General features: G+C 41.2%; 1 protein-coding gene across 1 annotated transcript in view; it reads right to left on the bottom strand.

Annotated features, from left to right (window-relative positions):
- Positions 1–13,612: 13,612 nt before the first annotated feature.
- nlgn4xa (neuroligin 4 X-linked a) overlaps positions 13,613–18,179 on the bottom strand; it is an 83,629-nt gene continuing 79,062 nt past the window's right edge. Inside the window, exon 6 of the mRNA XM_062381100.1 lies at positions 13,613–16,463. Within this exon, the coding sequence (XP_062237084.1) occupies positions 15,569–16,463 (895 nt within the window). The 3' untranslated portion in view covers positions 13,613–15,568. The remainder of the gene's footprint in view (positions 16,464–18,179) is intronic.

Raw genomic sequence — 18,179 nt, forward strand, 5'->3', positions numbered from 1 at the left:
GGCTTTATACGATGATGGACAGATGATCAACGGTAACGTAATCAACCACGTCATCAAAGCGCCCTTGGGTTGACTTTGTTTTCAACAAACATGCCTGCCGCTGGAGAGCTCAGATGTGTAGATGCTGCCATTGAGAGAAGACAGACAGCGCATTCATTTTGAAAGAGGAACAGAGAGCGTGGAGGCGACTCCAAAGCGCCGCACCACGCTAATCCCTATCGCGCCGGCGCTTGGCTGTTTACACCGGACACTGAAGCGATGCTGAACTGCCGGGCAGCGCTAATAATATCACCCGTTGATCCAGTAGATTAAAAGCATATACTTACTTGTTGCTCCAACATTAAGCAACAGCGTCCCAACATTTGTCTTTCTTGGTGTTGTCTTTATACAACATGTTCCGAGGATCATACAACACTGTACTTCTCCACTTCAATTATTAATTTAATGTCATCCATGTTGAAGAACTTCGCTGTTTGCTCCGTTAAATGTCGGGTGTCGGGGGTAAATTACGTATTCTCCACTCAAGCCTATGTGGAGAATACGTAGTCCCCTCTCTCTCTCTCTTTTTATCTGTATCACTGATTGTGTGGCTTTAGTGGATGGGCAGAGGGGGACATTTAATAATGTCATTGGTCAAATTAAAACTCCAGGACAACAGAAGGGGACTTCAAAGTATGGGATGCATATTTGATCATTTATATCAAATAAAATATGTCATCAATATAGTTACACGCTCGCGTCAAGCGCAAAAAATAGACTCGACGCCGAAACGATCGCTGCACGGCGCGAGGCAGCCTTGGCACAGCGCGGCGTTTCAGCCTCCGGTGTGACCCGCACAAAGTTTTAACATGGCAGTGGATGGGAGCCAGCTGTTATTTAAGGCTTGGCGCTGTGCTGAAGCATCGCTTCAGCGTCCGGTGTGAACCCGGCGTTAGTAAATAACTCACAATGCGTTGCTTAACATACGTCACATACTACGTTGCTCTGATTTGTTGGAGGTCTATCCAATTGAGCGAAGAGGAATTTTATTTCTTGGTCAGTTGAAACACGCCCCATAATCACAGCCCAATGGAGCGGTCTCAGACTCACATTCTGACTAGAATTGTGAGTCTGGCAACGTCAAGCTATAACAGAGGCAGAAATCAAGTCAACTTAGAGCAGTGATTCTCAAAATGTGGGGCCCCACCGGTGGGGCGTGAAGGCATATCAGGTGAGGCGCGGGACCGGGATGGGGAAATGTGATGCTGGGTTCCAACCGTACACGGAAGCGCGCGGCCCACAGCGCGGTGCACCGCGCTTCCGTGTATGGTTGGAACCCGGCATCACATTTCCCCATCCCGGTCCCGCGCCCCACCCCGCTCTGCGCGGCACTCAGCGAGGCGCTCAGCGCAGTTCTCTAGCGCACAGCCGCCTGGCTGTTCACGCCGGACAAGCATTACTTCACGCCGGTAGACTTGATGCCGAAACCATCAGTGCAGGGCGCGAGGTGCAGCCGATGTGAACGGCACAATTGAGTAACAGAAAGGAGGCGCCCGGCTGTTTTTGGCGCTCGCACGGCGAGGCGCTTCCGCGTCCGGTGTGAACTGAAGAGGACCAGTTCATTGAGATGACATCTGACTCCAGCCTGAGGCTGAGGTTTACAGCAAAGACACTGAGTGAATTCTGGATCGGCGTGGAGAAGGAGCATCCACTCATAGGGCAGAGGGTTAGGAGGATTCTGCTTCCCTTTGCCACATCCTATCTCTGTGAGATGGGCTTTTCTGCTGTGGCCTCACTTAAATCAAAGTACAGATCTCGGCTCAATATTGAAAATGATTTAAGAGTGGCATTATCAAGCTTAAAACCCTGTTTTGACAAGTTGTGCAGTGTAAAACAGTCTCATTGCAGCCACTGATACAGTTGACAAGACTTGATTGTAATTTAATTAATTTTTTCTCTATATTAGAAATAGCACGGACTGATGGAGGAATGTAGTGAAGAATGTCACAACAAGTTTTAATTGCTTATAAGAAATTCCTAAAAGTGATGTGAAGTTATTGTTCACGTACACAAGTTAAACGTGACAAAGGTATTGCACAATTTTTTGTAAGAAGCACACAGATTGATGTGGCAAAGTAGTGACAAATGTCACAAAAAAAGTTTTAATTGGTTATCCATGGCAATGCATTTTACATCTATTTCATCAATATCTGTATTACAGACTCCTGCTTCTCCTCTAAGATTTTCAGTGCAAGTTAAATGCTCTCTATATAGCGCCTTTCTGGTCTTGATTAAAACTCAAAACGCGGTACAGTATTTCGACCTTCTGGTTGGAGGACGACCATTCTACCCACGCAGCAGAGTGCTTTTCAACTCAGTTCAACTTAGTTTTATTTGTATAGCACCTAATCACAACATACATTATCTCAAGTCACTTAACATAAGGTCAAAAGCCTACAGCGCTATACAGAAACCCAATAGTTTCCACAATGAGCAAGCAGTTAAGTGAATATGGAGAGAGAAAACTCTATTACAAATATAATTCTGAGGAAATCCACCTTCCCATGCATGAAGATAAATCCAAATTAGTGCATAGAACTAGATCTAGTACTATGCCTCAACTGGCTCAGTGGGCCAATAGTCCTGATAGTGGCGCTACAAGTTTAAAACTTAAATTTAGGATCAGTTGACGCCAAATGTTTCTGTGAACAGATTTTGGAAATTCTTGCTAAATGGATTTCCAATTTTGATCAAAGTGAATGGCAGAGCTCTCAAGTCTTGGTAGATGCAATGTGACAAATGTCTGAATTATATCTCAAAAATAAACTTAAAAAAAACACCTATTGCAGTTAAATGGAAATTATCTCTCATTTTCATCTCCATCCTATATAATAATTATTTATTATTCCTTATACGTGGTGGCAACTGGACATGGTCATATGACAGGCTTATGCACAGTATCAGGTCATACACAATCCACTCCGACTTGGAAATACTGAATGGGCAAATCTGAGCAGCCCTAATTCAATTCTAAAAGGGTTTCGAACTTTAAATATCCCTTTGCTAGTCACTGGTTGTTTCCTCTGGGATTATGGTTGCTGCTATACTTTGAAATTGGATTTGCAAAGTATTTACTTGAATTTAACTAGAGGCAGCGTAACAGAGGCAGAAATCAAGTCAACTTAGAGGATCAGTCTCACAGCAAACAGAAAAAAAAAATACAACCACCTTGGTTTCTCGTGTGGGAAGGATTTCTTTAGAGCATTTATTCAGAACTGTAAGGAAACTGTCAGAGTATCATTAATGGGGATTAGATAAATGTAGGAAAGCATTTGAATCAGTATTCACATTATTACCTCCTAATCTTAAGGGATAGATGAGAAACACTTTTCTCAATCAAAACGTCATGTCTTTGCTGAAGAGCTGCACAATGCCCATGCATTAAAGGCTTTTAGCATTGTCCTGCCTGATAACAACTTGTATCGCATGGTTAACTCATCTCATCTGCTAGTTTTGTCATGGAGATAAAAAAAGAAGGGAGAAATGTATACAAATGTATACGTTAATGTGAAGAACATATACATTGTAGTGGAGTCACAGCTTACATTTAATAGAGTAGTAGAGTATGACTTTCAGACGCGCAAGATAATAACCACAGCAACAGGGTCACCGCCGATTTAAATGAACAACTAGTAAAAGACATAATTGATTATCCTGTTGGCTAATTAATCATTAATTAATTAACCCATCGTATTGTGCATGAGCAGGGAGTGACATAAATGTTGGATTGTTCCTAAATGCATAAGAAGCTGTAGGTGGAGCCAAAGGAGACAGAATTTGGAGATGTTGTCATTGCCTCCATCTTTATATACAGTATATAGTTAGATCATTGTCACAGTTTGAGCAAACTTAGAAAAAAATAAAGTTATGTAAATGTATCTTTGTTGGATTCTGCAGTTGAATCCAAAACTCTTCAACACAGTTTCAACACAATCCAAACATTTTAGTCTTAATGGCAAAAGATTTACTGAAATACAGTTAAATCAGTCAGTATTAGTTTTAGCTAGATGTTCCAATCGAACTAAAAGTGAGTATGTCAATAAAATCAGATCTTGATTGGAAAAAAATGTTGATTCTACCAAATTCAGTATATTTGGGGAGTTAACACTTTCTAAATCTTAGTTTAGCTAGACTGCACTAATCTGTAGAGATGGAGCACTCTCTGCAGTTCTAAGCTCTGCAGAGCTGTTGAGCCTGTTTAGCTCAATACATTTAGACAGCAACAAACGGCAGACAGACAGACACAGTTGGAGAGCAGCTGGAGAACATAGTGGTCCATCTTCTAGGAGAGCCGGAGATATTTCCCTCAGGAGGTGGTGGAGATGAAACACGGAGCCAAAAGAGAAGGGATATGGACTATGGCTTATCAGGTGGACACACACACCACTTCAAATGAATCCTACTATGCTCTAGCTACGAGAAGAGTAAAAAAGGAACTAAATCAACCGTATTAGTTGTTCGATGGTCAGAGTTATTATGTAGCCTCATGGATTAGGATTCATCTGGGCAACCCTTAATCTTCATATTCTAGGAAGCTTGTTTGTTTGTTATATTTATGACTCGAGATCGGGAAGGCCCTGCATCAATTGATAGCATTAAGATTATTTTCTATGCCCTCACACTTTAGGATTATTTGGGCAGATAATCGCCCCAGCGATTGTAGGAGGGGGCAAATCCGGTCTATAAAGTAAAAGTCTTCCTCTATCCTTTGAGATATCCACTCTAAAAACCTTACATATTGGAGTTAAACATTTGCTAATTAAAGGACTGGGTTTGATTAACATAGAAAAGTAATCTTCAAACTATTCTTGAACACTGTTGAATAGTGGATGTGGACGTGACAGACCATATGTGCCCCTGCTGCTGCTTTTAAACCCCTGATGCATAATACACGCTGCTCTGTATACATTAACTGTGCTGTGGAGGGGGCGAGCTGGAAATCAATGCAATCTTTTTCCAGTTGTCACCGCACAGCATCTTCTTCCCGCCTGACGGATGAGCAACGCACTCTCCTGCTCTTTATGTAGCACTGATTAGATCCAGAGGCTTCCGGTGGCATCAGCACCTGCATGATGATGTAATCCACTTTGTATCGGCCCACCAACAAGCAGGTGAAAAATGGTTTTGTCCTCTTCAAATGTGAACGTGGCCCACTTTGTCATTGGGCACGCGGAGTTGCATACATTCGTGTATCCTATTTTATGTGTGCCGCAAACTTGTTTTTCTTCTCCCCTTAGTTTTGTTTCACCCCAACTAAAACACTACAGTGCCAATTAAGTTTCACCATTGTAAGAGGGTTTATTTAGTAGTATCTGTCAGTGTAAAGCAGGACAGATACTACAGGCTCTGACTGGGCCTACAAAACCTAGATAAGTCTAAAAAACTTGAATATGAAAAAAATTATATCAAGTAAAAGGCAGTTCTACTCGTAGTTAATTTGAGGATGACTAGTTTAGGCATATTCTGTCGGGAAATCAGTTGGTAAGGAGTCCTTATATTATCAATGTAGGTAGCTAAAATGTTAATTAAAATTACAACAATGTAAAGAAGCCCTACTGTAGCCAGTTCTGATCTGTCTTTAGTGTCAATCAATTAAACAGAATCAAGATGCCCCTGCTCTTTGTTTCGTTTTTTTAGTTTAAAACTTTGTGATGGACTTTTATTTTGCCATTGTTAGGTTAACGGTTAGTCGCCAGGCATTGGTCACTGCTCATTTGTAGCTCAAGAATAAGCTCACACTAATTCACTGCAGCCTAATTGCTGTAAAACAACCAATTTGGTGCAGTAGATTTCAGCTGACAAAAAAATGCCCATTAAAACATACGTGATTTAAAGTGCAAAGAAAATGTGATGTAACAAATACATACCTCGTTCAAATCACATTTATATTTAAGATCTATGAGGTAAACTGTGATCTGGGCTACACAAATAAAATACATAATTTTTGTTTCATGAAAACCGTGTGTTGATAAAGTGCTAAACAGTCGCGGCTGTGTGTTTGAACAATTAAATATTTGTTTTAAAGTAGCATACGACTCATCAATTATTCATGTAAAACATTCTATTATATATAAATCCAATTTACAAACTAGAACCACTGCAACAGTTACGATAATGGCTCTGTCCCCCCCCCCCACTGGACCATCATTATTCTAAATAAGGCCTTTTTGAACGTACTGTATGGTCGCCCTCGCGCAACAAGTTGCTTTATTTCCTTTCATGTTCTACTAATGATGCTTATCCGCACTGAAAAGAGCATGGTCTCATAACAGATACGTGAATTAAGCAAATATTAATGTTCCCATGATGCCACAGTGCAGAGAAGAAGAGAAGCAGAGCCGAAGAGGGGCAGAGCTGATGCATAGCTCATAGTCATGTTTACTGGGAAATAACCAATAGCGACTGTGCCCCCAGCGGGTAAATACACTCTCACTGTAATAAACACTTGATGCAAAATGAAATAACAGCATCTGGCTGGGCAACAGATAACAGGTTTACTGAACAACACGTTACCTCAGGTTTTACACATGAGATATACAGCACTAGGCTGCAGTCACAGCTTGTGGGTTTACTGCAGCCTTTGTTTTTATTCCGCTCCGACATTGCACAGTATGGTAGTATACATTCAATGTAATCAAATGCATTTCATGAGAAATCACTTCAATGTCAAATGTCAACGTGTCAGACAGAACAAGTGTCATAAAATGGCAGTTCATTATTCTCTGCATCCTAAAATTCAATTTACGTATACAAAAACATTTTAGCTTGCCATGCCATGCTTCCTCCTTCCCTCCATTTGTCTTTTTTTATCTTTTTAAATGATGTGCCTATAAAAGAACCTTTTCAACCATCAAGAGAGAGGTGCAGAGTATCTGCTCCAAATGTATTTGATCAAAAACTTATCAAATATGAACAGCACTTGTATTAAAAAAAAAAAACGGAAAAGAGCACTGGTTAATGACTTATCGACTATCAATACATTTGGCGGTGGCTCAGGAGGTATAGAAGGTCATCTACTGATCAGAATCAGGATTGATCCCTGGCTTCTCCAGTCAACATATTAAAGTGTCCTTGAGCGTGCACACTCATATATATCTATATAGATATATAAAAACCCATTAGTTTCAACCCATGAATAGTTGAAACTAACAAGCAATGACTGAAACAAAAGTGTAATTATTTGCTATCGATCTTTAATAACAGATTAAATAGGGTCTTAATTTTGCTTGAGATTCCCCTTTTCCTACATTTAAATTAAAAAAACAAGTTGTGCCTTTAAACTTGACATATGTTCGAAACTGGCCAAATGACCTCTTCCCCAGAGGACCCTGTGTGTCCTACATCTATACGTCTGCTGTAAAGAGGCAGGGAGAGATGAGAGACCTCTGTAATCCAGCACCATTAAAAACAACCTGCAAGGGAGGAAGGCCCCAATTAGATTTGTAAGTCTGAGACACACGGCCCTTTTACATTTTGTGAGTAACCCAATTTTGGCTGTGTCTGCCGGGGCCGGTGAAAACACTGCTCCCTGCGCTGCTGCCGACCAGCCAGCCACCATAAATCATCTGTGCTATTTCATCTGGCAACCGAGCAGCAGGGCAAGATATCATCCGGCACTGACCTCCATGTCCTACATGTTATGCTTTCCATCAGAGGGGGGTGGGGGGGGGACGCACTCTCTCTCCTTTTTTTCTACACTATCTCACATCATGATAAACATAGACCACCGCACTAAATTCAGAATGGATAAGGATATAGGTGATTACGGTATCAGGAATGACAGATGATGTTTTTTTACCCCCTTTTAGATAAAACTGCTCTGATACAAAAAGGAAGAGGTTCGGGAAAATGAAGTGTCTAAGGTGTAATTTTGAAATTACCCCGGAAATCAAAACAAAATGACAGTGCGTTCAAATGTGTGGATGCTTCTATAAAAGATGTAAATAACACTGTGAAAGGTTGTGATTAACGAAAATAATAAAAGTAGTTTCCTATTTCGAAGGAAAGAGTACTGCTCTGCTCAGCTCCACAAATTTATCAAACAATCTTTAAATGATGATGTAATGATCCCCTCTTTGCCTTTTCTCTTCAAAGAGTGCGTGTTCCAAAATATTCAGGATGAAGCTTCTCATCAGAACAAAAGTTACAGGCAGCAGGTCACATCGGGATTGGCTGCATTAATGCCATAACTTTACTGGATGAGGTCAAAATAAAATTAGGCTGTTGTCACACTTGTGAGCTGCCTCTGATCATTTATAATTAAAATGAGCATCACAGAGTAATGAAGGTTGTGCGACTGGCCTCAGTGTTTTTGGAGTCTGAACTCAAACAGAGGGATACCCGATCTCTACAGCTGTTTGCTTTGCTTTAAATGTCAGGAGTCACGCCATCCTGATTAAATGCTCATTAACATCCTATCAATAATTTAAGCCTATGATTGAAATAGCTTTGAACCGGGACCTTCAGGATTTGCATCAAGGAGCTTTGCGAAAAATAAGTAGAGCCAAATTTAAAAGGGTATAGCAGCTGCCAGATACACTTTTGATCAATATTTAAGTATTTAAATAAGTATCAGATCGGAGATACCAGGATGGGGCAAAATCAAATATTTGTAGATCTCAAATTTTGAATTGAGTAGATTGCTATATTGCAGTTAAGTAAAGACCTAGCAGGAGGGGTTTAATTTGACATACACAACTACTGAGTCTGATGTATCCTACCCTAGAGCAATTCACAGTATAGTTTTTTCCATAAACACATTCATTCTATGTGCAGCACTTTCTCAATAATGGCATTAGTCACAACAGCGATATGCTCTGTAACATGTCAATGTAAATATAAATTGATATTAACACTATGATCAAGGTAATGTCCCATTCTGAATAAGGCCAATAATTTGAATATTTGTGTCCTTGTTTCTTCTTACTCTGTGTGAATGGTGTGGAACTGGTCTCTGAGGAGCTCCCTTGAGAACTAAACAGCTTCATGGCTCTTCTCTGTTTGCATTCCCGCTGGCACAAGGAAGGCCAAATTGATGTAAACCAACCCGGCAATTGATCACAACATCACTACAACATGAAGCACGTCAGCAACTGTTTCAAAAAACAAAACACAACACGTAGGACAATGTTGTCAAAGCTGTGTGTTTGTTTTGTTTCAAGATATAGGTAATGGTAATGTTACACTTGTAGACACAAATGGTCTTTGGTCTTTATTTATAGCACTTTCTAGTCTTGATGAACACTCAAAGTGCTTTACAGTACAGTTTTTGCCTATTACCCATTCACACACGAATTCGTACAGTGCATCTATGTGCAGCACATTTTCTGAGAAGGGGCCATTTTGGGGTTCAATATCATGCACAAGGCAGGGTGAAATTGTGTAGTTACTTAATATGCATTAAAAAAGCAACAAAAAAAGATCAGTTAACTAACAGACAAGGTGACAAGATGGCCGACGGGTTTTCATTACAGAAGGTAGATGATACATGAGAAAACCCAGAAAGAGCCTGGGGCGCATTTCAATGCCCGATGAATCGCAGTGCAATCGGGGACAGATGAGACGAATTGGGTCAGAACAGAAAGAATCACACAAGGGTAGGAATCCTGCTGCCTTTAAATGGAACTCGTGAGTTTGAGGGTACAATGTGGGAATTTCGGGAACATGACATTTTATAATGCATAAAACCAAAGATGCTAAATTTGTGGACCAATTTTTTAAGCCCTCGCTTCAAGCTCAAAAACAAACAAAGTTGTGTTCCTGATGCTTCGACTATGTCAGGATTTATGAAGTAGTTGGACCCAGAAGCGGTGTATAAACAAATAGTGTCTTCTTTAATGAAGAAAAGTCTTTAACAGAAAAATCATATAAAACCACAAAGAGGAAAACACTTTGAGGCTTACACAGGAGATGCAGGGGGCGGGAGTTCAGGAGGCAAGGGGGATCACGACAAACAGGAAAGGACATAATGACGATGATCCGACAAGGACAATGAGAAGCACAGAGACTTATATACACACACAGGGACGGCAGGGGCGATTGGACACAGGTGGAACACATGAGGACAGGTGCAGACAATCACAGACAGGAAGTGAAGCAGGAAAACACACAAGGAACTGAAACTACAAAATAAAACAGGAAACAGAACACAGAGTGTGAAAACATGAAACACAGAAACAACCCAAGCAGATATAAACACAGGGATGTATAAGAAACATGAGGAGGTACTATTAAACTGAAAACACTTCTTCAAAAAGAGCAGGAAACTAAACACTGGAAAATAGGGTTAAAATCTGGGATTATACTGAAGGACTTTGTTTGCTGCCATAGTTGTATTTATTTTCTCTCCTTTTCTTCAACTGTGACCTTGTTCTTTATTTTCACCTGGTTCCCTTCCTCAAAAACACGTGAAAGCTTTTGCCACCATATTTGCCTCACAGTATAACATATATAGGGGCAACAGTTTTTTTGGCCAGACCAAAAGTGCTTAACAATAACAACCGTGGAATTCTGAACTGACTCGCACGTCTGCCATGAGAATGACAGTTAGTGAAGTTGGACGTGATCCACAGTACAACAGTTTAGTAAACAAGATGGCAGTGCATCTGCTCGGCAGCCACAAAGTCACATTCAGCTGCATAATTACACTGCAACCCTCCTCCAACCGAAAAGCAGGCTCTCTCATTCATCCCTGTCGTCTTTGCTCTCCCAGTTCACATTGGCGACTGTAAACATTTTAATTGAATGGCATCAGTTTGATGCTGTTTGATGAGACAATGGGGAAGTGGAGAGAAATGAGAACATTAGCGCGGGCCAGCTGCTTCCCCCAGATGCCCCCAGCTTACAGCATTAGTCCATCCTGGGATGGCCTGGGTCCTGCTGGCCATCTTATTACACAAAAATGGAGCCCATGCAGTAAACCAGATCAAAGACAGAGTGAAGACAAGCAAATCAAAAAACACCATATTTTTTATAATTGAAATTAGAATAGATGATTGAATGGAACTGGTAATCAGCCTTCCAGATCATTTACCTGTAACAGAGGTCATATCATGAATCTTAATCTACAACTCTGTCTCCATAAAATATATTTGCATATGTTTAATTTGTGTATGAAAATACTGGTTAGTGGAAATGTAATGTTTGCCCAGAGTGGGGAACTCTCATCCTCAATAATCTATCATGTTTCCAAGAAACGATATATACTATAACTATATATTGCTGCTTGTCCAAGTTTCAGGAAAAATAGTAGTTTGTACGACTGTTGTGACAAAGAGAGATAAGATTAGGAACTCTTCAAAAAATCACGAATGGGGAAACTGACCTCCCAAGTAAATAAAAAAAGAAGATGAGGAAAACACTGTGAAATGATTGTAGACCCATACAATCTGCAGAGAGGGGAGTTTGTTGGAGTCAATAAAACAGTTGTCATCACTCTTTTTGAAGCCACCCAGCAGAGTTTCAGGACTACACCTCAACCGCACATCTTTCTGCGGTGTATCCCCCTTTCCCCCCTTCTCCCTCTTACGTTCTCCTTTTCTGCGCCAGATCTGTTCGGAAAAAGAAACAAGACAATTGCAGCAAAAGTTTTCACCAGCTCACGTCAGGATACCAAGGACCCCACTCTCCGCCATCCAAAAGCCTCCCAGCAAGCGAGCCTGGTTCCTCCTCCCAGTTTGCTGTTGTGCATATCATCTATTGTCAACATACATGACTGAAGTTCAGCCAAAGAGCTTACACCTCCCAGTACAGGTGAGAGTGTGTTCCATATGTAAATCCTTAGCTCAGATTTACTGTGGAACCCTACCATGTTGAATAAATGATAACTTTTTTGAAAACCTCCGGTTACCACCAACAGCTTTCCATGCAAACACACACACCAACACACACACAATATTTCGATTCACTAATTAGCCATTTTTAGACATAGTGTGGATGCGCAGGTTGCAGCTGGTGTTGTAGAATTACAGCTGACATGGGTTCCATGGGTTGATCCGTTGCTGCCATCACCTCTGAGTCACTCATTTTGCACCGACAACAAGTGATTTCAAATAGTCCTCAGGTCATGACCTTCGTGCTGCAAATGGCCAGAAAACTATTGAGGAGACTTGAGGTGAGTTTGGGACAATACTCTGTAAAAGCAAAAAGATGTTGATACAGATTTGTTGAGGGCATCACTGCTACCGCATACTAATAGTATGTACGTATTGACTTTGAACATTTTAGATTCAACTGCTGAGGATCCAGCTACCAAGGGAGGGCAACGCAATCAACTGCCTTTGCTGCCGAGGTACTCACCTGCATTTTAATACATGTTTGGTAAACACTGTGGATTTTATTTGTTTGGGGGGGGGGGGGGGGGCTGCTGCTGCTTACAATGGGGTTTGTATGTTTTTCATAGCCCCTAGAAACAGCCCATCCCGTTTTTCCAATAGCAACGCAAACATATGCTGTGCCCATTCCACTTCGTCAACGTGGCAATCGATATGCCTTGGTAATGGCTGCCTGGAGGGGGGGGGGGCACTTTAATGACAGTTCAAGGATTGGTTTGAGCGACGGAGCACTGTCGCTAGCTTAATTAACTTTCAGTTGAGTCTCCAGCATTCGCATTGAACACTCCCACAGCATAAACTATATGCCAGTTAAAAGGATGCCTGCACATTTGCACGGCTTTGTTTGCACCCACGAAATGGATATTTTCACATCATCTACGAGGCTCATTGGGTGGATTATGTATAATGGATCAAACTATCTTGCAAATGAAAGGAAGTGTCTCACGTTCTTGTGAAAATAATTTAAGACATCAGCCTTTACTTATGAGGGAGCTTCTGAAATGTCACAGAGGATTGCATGGAGATATCCACTGCGCCTCTGTAGCTGGAGATAACTATTAAAGATTTCAATTTCCCCCCCTGTCACTTTAGTTTTAAGTCAAAAGCTAATTTGCTTGGCTTGTTGCAAAGGGGATCAATAGATTGAATGGGGGGTAGGTAGGTGGTGGTGGTGATTTACAGACAGTTTCACTGACTACAGCATGCTTAGCGACTGGATGCAAGTGTCAGGGGAAGGCCTTGCAGCAGCACTCTTTGCTATGCAGCTCAAAAGCGTGTCTTGTTTTCCCTCAGTGAGCACAACAACAATTCACACAAGGCTGAAACAGCCAGAGAATTCAGCTTAGCTGGCAGAGACCAAACTGTTTGCAGATGCATTTCGGTGTGTTTCAAACGTTTCAACTGCTAGATTGCTGGAATTGATTAAGTCAAACTCAATGGGCACCATGCAGCTGGATCGTTCAATCTACATTCTTTCGAAGTTAGCATTGGAAAGCTGTAATACAAACAGTCAACCTGCACAATATAGTTGTAGTTACGCAGTATAGTATAATTTCTAATGTATATAACTCATGGTCCACACAAAAAATGAAGGGAAATGGACTACACGCATAATAATGTCTCACTTGGTGAATTCTATCGCCACATTAGTAGTCATGTCTGACCAAGTCACATTTAACCCAGCGCAGCTCCCATTATGGGCTTAAAATGTGGGTCTGTGACAACAAACAAACGAGCTGATATTTATTAGGATTTACAAGCATGTTTTTGTGTTTAAAACCCGATGAAAATCTTTACATAAGAAACTCAAGTTAACCGTTGCGTCATTTTTAACCTAATTTTACAAGAGGTGGGGTGCAACCCCCATCGTGTCCCTTCTAACATTCAACTTGTCAAGTTTTTTTTTTTACTACAATGTAGACTCCTGCGCCTCTTATTTTCCATAGATTATAATTTACCGGTTTCCGGTTGTTGTGCAACCAAACAGGGGGATAGTAACTGAATCCTACCAAAGAAGGGGATGCCCACTGCACTGCTGGAGGGTGTAATGTGTGAGGAAAGTTGAATTTCACAGAGGTGAGATTAAAATCATTCAGTCAATTTCTAGTGTTATTAAACTGACATCCCACACCATCATTCCAACACACCGCACACTGTAAAAATCATGCAACCAAATCCAATTCTATGTATATTCTGTTTTTAGAAAATACTGTGATATTTTATTAAAAATGTTGCAGAAAAAGTTCATACAGGTGTCCAGCCAGAAATATCTCTATCATCACTTAAGGCAAAACTGCAAACAAATTTAAGACAAACCAAGGATTTTTAAAGTCTATATTAAAACCCTTGTTATCTTGACTGGTTTAGGGATCATATGTCAAGAATATATCTTTTATAGAATTTACAAATGTAGCTTAAAACCTTCTGGATGTACTTCCATTTTTTTAATATTAGGATGCAAAACAGAAAGAGAGTTAATGGTTACTTTGTTATAATTTTATAATAATATCATTACTATTTACACATTCACTTGCTTTTGCTCAAAATATCACAAGCCTGGCACAATACTTTACATATTGCTAGCATATGACAATTTGAAATATCTAACATACACTTCTTTACAAACATATCCAACTAATAGTGATACAAAAAAAAAAAATCACTGCCTTTTTTTTATTTCTAAATTATACATTGCTGGTCACACTGTAAGCTCAGGTAGTGCCGAGATTGCAAGACAGAAAAAGCCCACAACGAAAAGTACGGCAAGCAAAACCGAATGAGAGCAGGTGATGAGATCCAGTCAGTCCTCACATCAGACAGGAGACGTGTCTGAGAATATAGAGTAGAGCTCGTCCTGGACATGCAATGTCTTGAGAGTGAACACAGAGCAACGCACAAGACAGCACCGTATGTGATGACCTGCAGTCGCCGAAAGTGCAACTCTTTAAGGATGGGATTGTGTTCGCATTTTGGTCATTGTGTGAAAAATAATAAAACACAGGTTGTTATTGGAAATAAAAAAGAATGAAGGATGTCCGAATATATTTACAAGCACCTCAACAGAAACAGCAGGCTGCAAAAAAAATAAGGAAACAGCCAAAATGAAAACAACAGAAGCTCTTCGAATATAATTTTTTTTTCTTTTTCTTTAAATCCATAAATTTCCACACACAACTATATACCTTTTTTTCCTCCTTTTTTTTCTTTTTTAACAAAGTTTTCATAAATACATTTCAGGCTGGGGTGTAGAATTGTGTGCCTAAGTCAAGTGTGTGATGCATGACGGGTCATATTTTCGTGATGTTCCGGATGTTCAACTGTTGCTTTTCAACAACTTTTGCCACTGTCCTCTGATTGTGTTTATATGGCACAAAAAGTCTCTTCTCTGTCACTCGGAATCTGTTCATCTTGTATTATAAGAATATTAACAGTCAACCCCTGGTTGCCTTTTGTTTTGGTAAAACTCCTCAATATCCTTCCATGAAACTTAGCTCCAAATAGAGTTATTACTATAGTAACATTCACATTGAATATTTTCATGAGTTCATGATCAATTTATACTATTTATACTTTTCAAGAAGGCATGGTAGCAAAAAGCATCTGCTGAGACTTTGCAGTCTGTGCTTCACACAATATTTGCCTTGTGTGGTAAGTCGCCGGCCCAGAGGGAATCCACCGCTCTTCCTGTCCCAGCAGAGCTATACCCGTGTGGTGGAGTGGCCGTGGGGTAAGTTGGTACTGTTCTGGCTGCCTCCAAAAGTATTGAAGTTGTGCAGAGGCTGCATGCCAGCCAGTGAGTTTGGGATCATGGTGATGGTGCTCGGTGTCATCAAGGGTATGTCGTCGGGTGACCTGCGCAGGGTGAGGGTGTAGTCGGGCGGGCAGGCGAGGCGTAGCGCGTCGTGGACCTGCAGGGACTCGCACTCGTGGTGGTGCTCCAGCTCCAGCTGCTGCTGCTTCATCTGCAGCGACATCAGCTCCTCGCTCTGTAGGTGGGCCACGTCATTGGCAGTGGACGGGGTGCTGGTGGGTGCGGAGTTGCGCTGCGGGGTGGGAACACGTCGGTTGGAATCGTGCCGCCGCTTGTCCTTCTTGTAGTACAGCGCGGCAAAGGCGAGGATGTTCAGAAAGAGCAGCGAGGCTCCGACTGCGATGGTGACACTGAGTTCCGTGGAGTAGTCCCTCTTGGTCTCGATCACCACAGTGGACTCGTCGGTCAGGTCACCGCTCTTGCGCTGGTCGGTGGTTTGCTTTGTGTTTGCGGGCGGCACCCCCGGGTGACGGGTGGTGGATGGCCAGTTGATTTTGTTGGGGAACCGTTTGGTGTAAGGGTAGGGGGTGGTGTCCTGTGGGGGTATCTTGGTGGTGGTGGATACATACTGAAAGAATTCATTGATGTTGTGGAGATGCGGTACTAGTTCCAACCAGAATGCAACCTTGGTAGCTCGGTAGTGGTCTCGGACTCTAGGTTTGAGGCCGATGTGGAGGTAGAGCTGGTCTTTGGGGTTGTACTTGGTCCAGGCTACTTCCTCAAACCGGTTGGGCTTTGTATGGATGAACTTTGTATCCTGGGGAACTGGTTGGTTTGGATCCCTGAAAGAGGAAAACACAAGAGAGAAGAGATGAAATACAAGTTCCAAATACTTCTATATACCTGTATTATACAGTTTTGGACAGAAAGCTGGATAATGAATACATGACATCTCAAAATAATAAAGAGGATACTAAATATAACATGTTCCTTCATTACCATTTAAAACATAATGACCTTTTTATTAACAGGCATTTATTGTAAAACTAGAACATCCTTCAGAAGATGTTAAAGCAGCCCGATGATACAAGTCAGCAGTATAACTGTCTATTAGATTCACTTAGCAGTAATTTGTAACATTTACAGATGAGTCATTACTCAATAAAGTCATGGCCTTCTTCAATTTTTCTTCTCCCTCACATTAAATCTAATGGATTTTTGAGCTGAATAAAGAATGTGAATGCAGAAAGCGAACAACATTTTCAGAGTATGCTACAAACCAATGGATGTTCGATGGGGTGAGGGGAAGAAAAGGCTAGACAACAACTTTGGAGATGACACACTGGGGTGTTTGTGTGTCTGTAAATGCATGTGTTAGGGTTGTGTGAATGGGGGATTGTATATTTAAATACTCAACAGGGAGGACTCCTCTTGAGTCATGCATTGCATTTGGAGGGCCACACAGAAACACTGATGAATGGTTAAGTGAATGGGAGGCAAACAATGAGTGGGGGTTTTGGATAGATTAGTGTAGACATGGGCACTTTTCCAAGTAACGGTGTAGTATACTGCTTATATATATATGGATTAGAGCAGGGATCTTCAATGTTTTTTAGGTAAGGACCCCCAAACTGATGGAGAGATGGAGCAGGGACCCCCTACTATATATATTGTATAAAATTTTGTAACTACATGTGTCAGCTGTCTATTATAACCAGCCCATTAAGACCCAATCACAAGCCCACATTTATGGTTATTGCAGAGAGGAGGTTTCATAACATTATTGCTATCAGGCATGTTTTCAAGGGCAACACAGTGGGTCAAACTCAGGAATGAGTAGATAAAATAGCTTTAACAGTTTCAGAGTCATTAAATGAACTTTCAACAAGTATAAAGTAAATAGAAGCTTTTGCGAATGTAAGTTTAGTGTTTCTTTAAACAGTCTAATGCTGGACTGTTTTCTGTCTTTCAGAGTATAATTATAGTATAATTGTCAATTGTCCGGCCATATCTGTAGGTCATGTCTGAAACGGCTTAAATCATAGCTGACCCTGAAAAATGTTAAAGTGAGACTATATGAGATGACTACATCTTCTTACGGCACATGGCATTCACCCTTTTCGGTCATTGTGGCATACTGTCAGTGCTCTGCTTAATCTTTAGCAGCCTTGCTTTAAGCTATGCTGAAACTTGCTACCACTGCTGTTACTGTTCATATAGCATTCCTTCAGCCCCGCATCCACCAACGCATCCGTCCGTAAACCTCGAGTCTTCCTTTCCCTCCAGAGGCCTACCCAAGTGAGCTTAGTGTTTCCAGGCGGGGAGCGATTCAGTCAGAGCCACTGAACTGACTCCATACATGTCAGTCTAGACAACAACATTTATCTAGAGTTTGGCCGAATGTGAGAGTTTTCTCCTCAGCTTTCCAGTCCCTTATCGCAAGGCATTCCGAGACCAGAAGAGAAACATTCTATTCTAGTCTCTCCAGTATGTTCTGGGGCCCTCCAACCACTTCAATGTGCCTCTTACCAGTTGGACTCAGCCACAAAGCATCGTCA

This window comes from Platichthys flesus, chromosome 22 (genome assembly GCF_949316205.1).
Source record: "Platichthys flesus chromosome 22, fPlaFle2.1, whole genome shotgun sequence".
Classification (NCBI taxonomy): domain Eukaryota; kingdom Metazoa; phylum Chordata; class Actinopteri; order Pleuronectiformes; family Pleuronectidae; genus Platichthys; species Platichthys flesus.